The sequence below is a fragment of the Lampetra planeri genome, chromosome 1, assembly GCF_965212315.1.
Source record: "Lampetra planeri chromosome 1, kcLamPlan1.2.h2, whole genome shotgun sequence".
NCBI lineage: Eukaryota > Metazoa > Chordata > Hyperoartia > Petromyzontiformes > Petromyzontidae > Lampetra > Lampetra planeri.
The window spans coordinates 28415943-28427727 of record NC_136107.1 but is presented as its reverse complement, the minus strand read 5'-3'; the positions used below and the strand labels follow the sequence as shown (position 1 = coordinate 28427727).

At 45.2% G+C, this 11785-nt stretch overlaps 1 protein-coding gene across 1 annotated transcript in view; it reads left to right on the top strand.

Annotated features, from left to right (window-relative positions):
- Positions 1–1625: 1625 nt before the first annotated feature.
- Positions 1626–11785, top strand: part of LOC144720945 (uncharacterized) — a 28052-nt gene continuing 17892 nt past the window's right edge. The window contains exons 1-3 of the mRNA XM_078598139.1: positions 1626–1762; positions 2094–2587; positions 5054–5661. Coding sequence (XP_078454265.1) covers positions 1743–1762; positions 2094–2587; positions 5054–5661 — 1122 coding nt within the window. The 5' untranslated portion in view covers positions 1626–1742. The remainder of the gene's footprint in view (positions 1763–2093; positions 2588–5053; positions 5662–11785) is intronic.

The following is an 11785-nucleotide window of genomic DNA, read 5'->3' as shown; positions in this document are numbered from 1 at the left end:
GAAACGTATTTTCAAGTCGATGCCAACCATCCACAGGATATCCACCCATCCATTTCCTACGACAGGCTGCTAATCTTTAGGCCTGGTATGCAAGAGGTCGTGGGTTCGATCCTGACCCTGATAATGCCTGATGTATTATTTGGAGTTTTCGTGTCTCCCTCACCGTGGTCGCGTGTTTTTTTCTCCAGGTCCACCGGTTTTTCCCCTCCACAATTATAATCAACGACATGCGTTTAAAGTATTTGGTGCTGGTGTAAATTTCAACGTGATATGCCACTTCGTTGGGCCATCATTTGTGGCTAGCTCGATTCTAAAAAAAAGGTTTTTTTTTATCTCACTTGGCCTTAGCTGGTAAAATTAAAAGTTTTTACTTTCTTACACTTGGGAAATGTTGCACTGTGTTGTTCTGGGTGTCGACCTTTCCCTCACCTCCCTCTCCTTAATATGTTTGCACTACGTTTTTAGAGGTATTATTCTTGAGTGAATATTTCCTCTTCCTTTAAATATTGCTCAGTTCGTAATTTCGTGAGGCCATATGCAAAATGTACGGAATAAAGAGGAATCCTGTGCATTGTGGTATTGACCCAAAACATTTTTTTTCACAAAGGTGCAAAACTAAATTTCTAATTTTAATATTTTTGTCCTACAATTAATTCACGTTTTACCATTATGTTTCCACATGTTCTGTAATGACATTGTCACTTTACAGTTAAAATGTATGTTTTAATTCCCAGACACAAAACGTAGCCAAGTTAAGTAAAAAAAACTAATTTAACGCAACAGGATCGTTGTAGGCATTGGTGATTGGCCTAAGAACCCAGTTAAATTGGAAGCGGCTGCCTGGATTCTAACCCAGGGTCTCAGTCGTGTTGGTTCAGCTCCTCCTCTGGCCGATGTTTCACGAGGCCACGTAGGGACACGGCTTATTTAAATGCCACAGAGTGCATGCTGGTCCTGCGCATGCAGCCCTGAAAAATAGCCCAGTCACTGGGTATGTAATTAAGTACCGGGTAAATTTTTTTATTTATGAACCCCAATTTGAAATGAAAGGGCTGGATTTTGTGAATGGAAATGCAGTGCGACTAAGTTAAGTTGCTGTCAGTAAAAACAAATCTGAGTAGTGCAACAACATGCTGTGAATCATGCTCGACAGAACCATGAGGCATAATTATTCCCAATACAAATCAAGTTGTTTTCACGTGACTCAAACAAGAAAAGTAAGAGTTTGTTTACAATTGCAAAACAATGTATTTCGTTAGAGTTAAAGATCAGCATCATTGTGCTTTAATATTAACCTGGTATAATTGGCTACAGTACCAGTTGAGTGGATTTTCAAGAAAGCCTGAATCGCACCACCTCGTGCCTTTACCAGCGGGGATTGAGACAATGGTCGGAAGGGCCACGTGGTGTAGACCCCTTGCTGACGGTGAAGCCTGGCACCGGGGTTCCCCCCCCCCATCACCTCCTTCCCTCTCCCCCCACCCGCTCCATCCCTCCGCCATCACCTCCATCCCCCCCTCTCACATCACCTCCTCCCCCTCTCACATCACCTCCCCCCCCATCCCCTTCATCCCCCCTCCATCACTTCCCCCCCATCACCTCCCCCCAATCCCCTCCATCCCTCCCCCATCTTCCCCCATCACCTCCCCCACTCGTCCTGCCGCCTCGTCGCTGTCTCTCACGGGCTCACTGAGGCACAAACCACAACACGACACCAGCACCGGTGACCCTCCCGAGACGCCATGCCAGGACGCGGGCTACAGTGAGTATTGGTTTATATTGTTGGAGAGTAAACAATGTTTGAGCTTGCATCTCATATCATGCCTAAGCAACAAAAAAAACATTGCCGATTTATTTAAATATCATTTTCATCTGCATTCAGAATCGGGCATAAATATATTCGATACGTTTTGTCACAATACAATATCTTAACATATCAGTTGCATGCTTTAATGTTATTGACAGAAAACGTATACTTTAAATGTTCTCAAGGTATATGTAAATTGAGATTCAGTTGTAAGAGTTTCCATATTATTTTTATTACCATATTTAGTACCCGTGTGTGTATGTGTGCACGTACCTGTGTGTTGCAGCAAGCCCTCGCGGTGGCCTGAGACTTCAAGACGTTGCTTCACTGACCTCGTGTTCTCTATCGTGCTGCTATTTCAGAGCACAAGCACGAGTTTAGAAATGACGCCGACAACTGCGATAGCCCAATCGGACGTTGCCTGTCCGGCACACTGCAGGTGCCTACTTCCTCAGAGGCACACGAGCTGCCTCGATGCCAGACTCAGTGAAGTTCCACAAAATGTGCCCTCGAACACCTCCCAATTCGACCTGCAGGGAAACCAGCTCCGCACTTTGCCAACCAACGCTTTCCGAAATTTGTCCGTGCTCAAGTCGTTGCACCTCATCGACTGCGAGTTATCGATTGTGAAACCTGGTGCCTTCAATGGCCTCTCCGAGCTGACGTATCTCTACCTGCAAAACAACAGTTTGAAGAGCCTCCAGGTAGGATTATTTGATGGACTTGTCAGCGTTACGTACCTCTACCTCGACTATAACCAACTGGATAGCATCTGTTCAGGTACTACCTCATATTTTTCATTTATTACATCATCGTATGCCATTATCAATCCACTGCTGGATGAAGGCCTAACCCAAGCCCTCCGCTACCTCACATATTGCAATGCAACACTCCACCCAGCACCTGTAAATGAATTGATATAATCACTCCAGGTCCTCATTGACATACTCCCGGACGCACCAGATACCTTCACTGACACTCCATTGTTATTGGAGTGGGTGTAGCGGTGGCGAGATGTTAACTGCCTCGCCTGGTATACAGGAGGCCGTAGGTTCGATCCCGATCCCGACCCTGACGCCTGCTGTATATTTGGAGTTTGCATGTCTCTTTACCCATGGTCGCGTGGATTTTTCTCCGGGTCCTCCGGTTTTTCCCTCCACATTTAGAATCAGTATGCGTTTAGAGTATTTGGCTGCTATACATTTCCACACGATAAGCCACTTCGTTGAGCTATCATTTGTGGCCAGGTCGCTTTTGAAAAAGAGCTACATAGCTCAGTGGGCCTTACCTGGTAAAATAAAAATAGGTAAAATAAAAAAAAATATTATTGACCATTGTCCATTGTCCATTTTACTTTCATGCGACATGTCCTGCCCAAGCCTGATGACTTTTTATGAACAGGTTTGATAATGTTATTAACCTTCGTATCTTCTCTCATCTATGTGCTGATCTTTTTCTCTCAAATGTCATTCTAAGAGTGCAACTCTCCATGCTTCTTTGCACACTTATCAGCTTCTGTTCTATATTTTTAATGCCATAATAATGAATAATGTCATATCGCGTGTATGCACCGATTAAATATGTTCTTCTTTAGGTACACTGCTATATCACTTTTAATTATCAAGTTCCACTTTGCAAAAGTTAGGGTTACATTTAATAATGATTTGCTTTTGTCACAGACGTGGTTATGATAAATTGTGCTGGCCACCCACCCACTCATGTAACACAGTGCCAGCGTTCATAGGTGCTCACTAACAGCACTTGCCCTAACAGTCTGTTCAGGCCACCTCCACTATCCCCACGGGGAACCAGGTCTTCGGGTAGGAAACATACCATGAAATGGCAGTGGTTAATAACCCCTCGTTGGGAGTGATCCAGCACTTCAAGGTCACCAAGTCGCCACTGGTGTTGCCAATGAGAGGCGTTTTCCCATGCCTGGACGTTGTGGTATTGGATTTGCTGGTGGTGTTGCACCTTATTTCTTTCTCTAACTGGGAAAATATCATCCTTCTTGTTGTTCATGCTCTTTGTGCCTATAATCTTTTACTAGAAAGTTTTATTTTTGTTCTTTGCATTGTCACGTTAAATTGACCCCTAGCCACGGATGAAACGGATACTGAGAGCGAGCCTGTTATTAATGTAATAAATTAACACCTTGTACTCGCAGCATTGCTCACCTGTTCTGCCATTTAAATGGCTCAGCATAATACCTAATACTGTACCAGTCAATGGAATTGAAGGGCTAATCGGTGAACAGCCACCTGATGGGCCGCGGGTGTGAATAAGAACACAACACCCACAGGGTTTTTGAAGTGTAAACAGGTCGTGGAAAAAAGCTGAGAATGGGGGCCTTGGTGGATATAAGGGAAGAGGTGGCCATGAATCAAGGTCTTCGGTGATCTCTATATGTGTGTGGTATGTGTTGAATAAACAACTGTCGGAATACTTCACCCGTGTGTGCTTGGACCCCTTCTGTTAAGTTGTCACGCAAGTAAGCTGTCTCATAGTTTCATTATGAATACAAGTCATCTGGTGTTTGTGTAATATTGTAAATTATGGCGGGAGACCACTTGACGGGTAGCACACTTTATTAACACTTTTCCTTGCCACAATAACACGTGTGGTCACTACAGCTCACGCTACACGTTCCATCCGGCTACACACACACGGGCTCTCCAGCCCCGTAGCTTCCAGGGGAACTTACAGACCCACCCCAGCTTGGGTATGGATCACGACCACTGGGTCCCGCAACCCGGCCCTCACACGGACGTCCGGCCGCGGGTCCCAAGGTCCCGCCTCTGAGCCACACAGGGTCCCGGCCCTTACAAGGACAGCGGGACTAGGGGTCTCAGGGCCCTATCTCTTCCTCCTCCGTCTTCCGTCTTCACTGGTTACCAACTCCCCGAGCGCCCGCGCGCATCGCCTTTTATAGTCCTCCGCTCCCGAGGGGACGGAGCCTATGCGGACCGCGATGTGAGCACCCACTCTAGTTGACCAATCACCACGCGCTGCCACACGATCCCTTTTTCCCAGCGCGTGTCACCACCACATAACCAATCACCCCGCGCTGCCACACGATCCCTCACTGTCAGCGTGCGTCACCAATACACAGCCAATCACCACGCGCTGCCACACGATCCCTACTGCCAGCGCGTATCACCACTACATTTGCATAAAGTCGTTGCTTGTTTGAATTGTACTGTTATTTAGTTAATGAATCTACTTTTTATGACACATGCTTCACAGGTATTTTCTCCCCAATGAAGAAGTTAACTGGCCTCTACATTCGCTACAACCACCTGACTTGGCTCGCAGACCACACTTTCCAGGGTCTTACTTCTCTGCAGTGGCTCTACCTGAACGACAACTCCATCTCAAATATATCGAAATATGCCTTTCATGGCCTACAAGGTCTGCGTCGTCTCACCCTCGATGGGAACAACCTGACGACCCCTCCGTCGGACGCGATTCGTGTTTTGGACAACCTGAACTTGCTTCGACTCAGCAGGAACCCCGTGCCATCGCTGAAAAACAACTGGCTGGCCCGCGGCATTCGCGGCCTCACCCACCTCCATCTGGACGAGATGGGCTTGACCAGCTTGGGCGTCCGAGCTTTTGCTCGCCTGCGCCGCCTGCGGGTGCTCACGTTGCGCAACAACCGACTGACCTCGCTGCGCTCGATACTGTCGCTCAAGTCGCTCGCGACCGTGGGTCTCAGTGGCAACCCGTGGCTGTGCGACTGCCGCCTCATTGAGCTGTGGACGTGGCTCGTGAGTCGGGCATACGGAACTCCTGGGGAGGTGATTTGTCGCAACCCTCCAGCACTCCAAGGGACGTATCTTGCCCTCACCAAGGTAACTTCAGCACTCTCACTACCTAACCTCCCCCGCCGCACACCAAACGCGATTTATTACGGAACTGGGGACAGCCAAAGAGCTGAATGAGACTCACGAACATTACATAGCTGTCAACCCATACGGTTTACCCCTATTCCCGTACAGGGAAATTGAGTTTTAAGGTTCATACGGCGTCCAGCCGTTTCAATACGGCACTTTTTTTTTGTCTATTTGTGTCTCTCCCTTGTCTGGGGACTTTGTAGGATGAAGTTGAGATTTATAAGGGGCACGGGTGACGAATAAGGTCTGAATTTGTAATAAAGTCGGCACTGATAAGGGGTTGATCGGTATGACAATTGAATTTATTACAAGACTGGGAACAGCCAAAAAGCTAAATAAGACTTCTAATAATTAGTTTAATTTCATCTTCTTGGTTCTTTCGGTAAAGTCACGTAGAAGGGAAGTAATAAAATAATAAAAATAAAACATAATAAAACAATTCTCACGACGTTTCGGCCACAACGCAAGCAGCCATCCTCAGGCGAAGAATGAAACACCCCAAGCTTGGAGCGTATATTTAAGCTGGGTTAGAGGGGGGGGAGGTGGGAAGAAGAGCGCCTAAACAAAATAATTTGCATATCAAGAGGAATTCAGCATATGGAAAATGCGTAGGAGGTGGGCGGGGGGGGGTTCCAAATCAATACTATGCCCGTGCATTATGCAGGATTAGCAGCATCAAAGGGGGGGGGGGGGGGGAAGGGGGGGAGCATTAACAAAGGAAAGGAATGTTAATAGTATGTAGCTGTAGTTACTAAACAACCACGTAAAAAACTACAGTATAAACTGCATGACAAACTAAAGTATAAACTACATAGCATCATCAGTAAACTTACTATACTCTACAATAAGCTGAGTTACTAACAGTAAGTAATACATGAAATATTCTACGTTGTAAAAAATTATATAATATGCTTCCATCTAAACTTTATTCTCTTACATCACACGCGTCTATACCGTACTATATACTTCCATAGGCAAAACCAACATTAAATTACATACTGTATTGCTATAAACCACCCTATACCTTATACATTTTTAATATAACACTATGTATTATTCTACCCACCCTAATGTGTATCAAAATGGTTTATTACGTCCTTCCAGTGATTGCTAAGCCAGAATCCATCTTCTCGGTTAAAATTGTCTCTGTGTTTGTAAATGTGGATCGCCTCATGTACGAATCTCTCATGATAGCCAGATGGCTTGCAGAGAACCTCTGTCTTGGAGAAGTCAATGTCATGTGAGCCCACTGAGTTGTAACAGTGATCTGCCACGGCTGAGGTGTTTGTCCTACAGTGTTTCAGGTCAGCTTTATGTTCACGGATGCGGTCCGAGACATGTCGTTTGGTTTCCCCAATGTAACTGCTACCACAGAGGCAACTTAGTTTGTAGACACCAGGGTACTGTATGTCTGGAACCACATCTTTTACAGACGGTACCAGATCACGGATTTTATGTACTGTGTTGAATCGGACCTGGATCTTGTGTTTAATCAGGATTTTGGAGATCTTTTTTGTGACCCCAGCAATGTAGGGTAAGGTGATGGTCTTGAAAGGCTCCTCAACAGGATCTTTCTTGGTGGTTGGAGTGATGGCTTTGCGGATTGTGTAGTCGGAGTAACCATTAGCCTTAAGAGCTTGGCGTACGTGTTTGAGTTCACTGGAAATGTGTTCATGGTCGGAGATGCATTGGGCTCTATGATATAGAGTCTTGATGAGAGAATTCTTCTGGGATGGATGGTGGTGGGAATCCGGTTTTAGATAAGCATCCGTGTGGGTGGCTTTCCTGTAGACAGAGTGGCTCATTGAACCATCAGGTCTCCTTTTGATTAGGACATCCAAAAAGGGTAGCTTGCCATCATTTTCGACTTCCATGGTGAATCTGATGGCTGGGTGTATGGAATTGATATGGTCGAGAAATTGGTCTAGAGCAGGCCGGCCATGTGGCCAGATGACAAAAGTGTCGTCTACGTACCTCTTCCATAAGGTCGGGCGTAGAGTCGCAGTCTGGATGGCGTCCGTCTCAAATTTCTCCATGAAGATGTTGGCTACAACCGGAGATAAGGGGGAGCCCATTGGGGTGCCCTCAATTTGCTTGTAGAAGGTTCCATTCCAGGTGAAGTATGTATTGGTTAAGCAGTGTCTCACCAGGGGGGGTACCCCAGCATTCAGTCCTTGATGAACCAAGTCTTCAATGATTGCGATGGTGTCAGGCACAGGCACCTTGGTGAACAAGGAAACCACATCAAAACTGACAAGCAGGTCGTCTGGGGACAGGGCAATCCCCTTGATTGTTGATACCAGGTCAGTAGAGTTTAGTACTGCAGAGGTGGTTTTTCCAGTGAAAGGCCGTAGGATTTCGGACAAAAAACGAGCCAGTTTGTAAGTCGGGGAGTTGATAGTAGAGACAATGGGACGAAGAGGTGTATCTTCTTTATGTATCTTTGGCAAGCCGTACAATCTTGGTGGCCTGGCTGCAGAAGGTTTCAACGAGAACTGTTTGGTCTGATCAATTAATGCGGTTGAAGCAGAAATGATGTTGTTGGTTTTGGAGACGAGGCTGTTGGTGGGGTCTCTTTTTATTTTTGTATAGCTGCCATCGGTGAGTAGTTCTTGAATTTTGTTGTTGTATTCTATTTTGTCCATGATGACAGTGGCATTGCCTTTGTCGGCTGAGAGGATGACAATGTCATCCCTCTTTTTTAATTGAGCTAATTCAAAACGCTCATCTTTGCTGATGTTGCTAGCTGGCATCTTAGCGTTTTTGAGGGTTACAGAGATTTCCGATCTTGCTACGTCTGCAGCGATGTGACTCAAGCCCTTGAGAGCTACATCTACTCGAGCAATTATATCATTAACTGGTATGTGTCTAGGTGTGACTGCAAAGTTTAGTCCTTTAGCTAAAACGGATTTCAAACCTTCAGAAATAGGACTGTTACTGCGATTAATTACGACTTTGTTAACATCTAGCTTTTCAATGTGTGGGTCCGGTTTCTTGTTTGAGAGGCGGTTGAATTTGGAAATCAAGTTGTCCTTACATTTAGTCGACATAGCGGCAGCTGAAGAGGCAGTCATTTTTTCCACATGTTCCCAATCCGATGTGGACATTGTTGCACTCAAGGATAAGTGTGATTTGTAGAGTGTCTTGTCTAACTGATCTAGTTCGGTGCGCGTAAGTCTGATTTTCTCTGAGATAAGAGCTAAGCTAGTTCTAGACAGAATTCGTTTCGCATTAGAAGAAGTTACAGCAGCAGATGTTAGTGTAAATGCGTTCGGTATTACCTTAGAGTCGCGGCATCTCTTCAGAAAGGTGAGAGACTCGATTAGCTGAGCCTTCTTGTCCCGGAGCTTGTTGAAGGATCTCAAAGTTATGTGGAAACCCTCCCCGTAGAGGCGGTTAAATTTCGATTTAAAGCTTTCGTGACTGCAGGGATTCATCTTCTTGGTTCTTTCGGTAAAGTCACGTAGAAGGGAAGTAATAAAATAATAAAAATAAAACATAATAAAACAATTCTCACGACGTTTCGGCCACAACGCAAGCAGCCATCCTCAGGCGAAGAATGAAACACCCCAAGCTTGGAGCGTATATTTAAGCTGGGTTAGAGGGGGGGGAGGTGGGAAGAAGAGCGCCTAAACAAAATAATTTGCATATCAAGAGGAATTCAGCATATGGAAAATGCGTAGGAGGTGGGCGGGGGGGGGTTCCAAATCAATACTATGCCCGTGCATTATGCAGGATTAGCAGCATCAAAGGGGGGGGGGGGGAAGGGGGGGAGCATTAACAAAGGAAAGGAATGTTAATAGTATGTAGCTGTAGTTACTAAACAACCACGTAAAAAACTACAGTATAAACTGCATGACAAACTAAAGTATAAACTACATAGCATCATCAGTAAACTTACTATACTCTACAATAAGCTGAGTTACTAACAGTAAGTAATACATGAAATATTCTACGTTGTAAAAAATTATATAATATGCTTCCATCTAAACTTTATTCTCTTACATCACACGCGTCTATACCGTACTATATACTTCCATAGGCAAAACCAACATTAAATTACATACTGTATTGCTATAAACCACCCTATACCTTATACATTTTTAATATAACACTATGTATTATTCTACCCACCCTAATGTGTATCAAAATGGTTTATTACGTCCTTCCAGTGATTGCTAAGCCAGAATCCATCTTCTCGGTTAAAATTGTCTCTGTGTTTGTAAATGTGGATCGCCTCATGTACGAATCTCTCATGATAGCCAGATGGCTTGCAGAGAACCTCTGTCTTGGAGAAGTCAATGTCATGTGAGCCCACTGAGTTGTAACAGTGATCTGCCACGGCTGAGGTGTTTGTCCTACAGTGTTTCAGGTCAGCTTTATGTTCACGGATGCGGTCCGAGACATGTCGTTTGGTTTCCCCAATGTAACTGCTACCACAGAGGCAACTTAGTTTGTAGACACCAGGGTACTGTATGTCTGGAACCACATCTTTTACAGACGGTACCAGATCACGGATTTTATGTACTGTGTTGAATCGGACCTGGATCTTGTGTTTAATCAGGATTTTGGAGATCTTTTTTGTGACCCCAGCAATGTAGGGTAAGGTGATGGTCTTGAAAGGCTCCTCAACAGGATCTTTCTTGGTGGTTGGAGTGATGGCTTTGCGGATTGTGTAGTCGGAGTAACCATTAGCCTTAAGAGCTTGGCGTACGTGTTTGAGTTCACTGGAAATGTGTTCATGGTCGGAGATGCATTGGGCTCTATGATATAGAGTCTTGATGAGAGAATTCTTCTGGGATGGATGGTGGTGGGAATCCGGTTTTAGATAAGCATCCGTGTGGGTGGCTTTCCTGTAGACAGAGTGGCTCATTGAACCATCAGGTCTCCTTTTGATTAGGACATCCAAAAAGGGTAGCTTGCCATCATTTTCGACTTCCATGGTGAATCTGATGGCTGGGTGTATGGAATTGATATGGTCGAGAAATTGGTCTAGAGCAGGCCGGCCATGTGGCCAGATGACAAAAGTGTCGTCTACGTACCTCTTCCATAAGGTCGGGCGTAGAGTCGCAGTCTGGATGGCGTCCGTCTCAAATTTCTCCATGAAGATGTTGGCTACAACCGGAGATAAGGGGGAGCCCATTGGGGTGCCCTCAATTTGCTTGTAGAAGGTTCCATTCCAGGTGAAGTATGTATTGGTTAAGCAGTGTCTCACCAGGGGGGGTACCCCAGCATTCAGTCCTTGATGAACCAAGTCTTCAATGATTGCGATGGTGTCAGGCACAGGCACCTTGGTGAACAAGGAAACCACATCAAAACTGACAAGCAGGTCGTCTGGGGACAGGGCAATCCCCTTGATTGTTGATACCAGGTCAGTAGAGTTTAGTACTGCAGAGGTGGTTTTTCCAGTGAAAGGCCGTAGGATTTCGGACAAAAAACGAGCCAGTTTGTAAGTCGGGGAGTTGATAGTAGAGACAATGGGACGAAGAGGTGTATCTTCTTTATGTATCTTTGGCAAGCCGTACAATCTTGGTGGCCTGGCTGCAGAAGGTTTCAACGAGAACTGTTTGGTCTGATCAATTAATGCGGTTGAAGCAGAAATGATGTTGTTGGTTTTGGAGACGAGGCTGTTGGTGGGGTCTCTTTTTATTTTTGTATAGCTGCCATCGGTGAGTAGTTCTTGAATTTTGTTGTTGTATTCTATTTTGTCCATGATGACAGTGGCATTGCCTTTGTCGGCTGAGAGGATGACAATGTCATCCCTCTTTTTTAATTGAGCTAATTCAAAACGCTCATCTTTGCTGATGTTGCTAGCTGGCATCTTAGCGTTTTTGAGGGTTACAGAGATTTCCGATCTTGCTACGTCTGCAGCGATGTGACTCAAGCCCTTGAGAGCTACATCTACTCGAGCAATTATATCATTAACTGGTATGTGTCTAGGTGTGACTGCAAAGTTTAGTCCTTTAGCTAAAACGGATTTCAAACCTTCAGAAATAGGACTGTTACTGCGATTAATTACGACTTTGTTAACATCTAGCTTTTCAATGTGTGGGTCCGGTTTCTTGTTTGAGAGGCGGTTGAA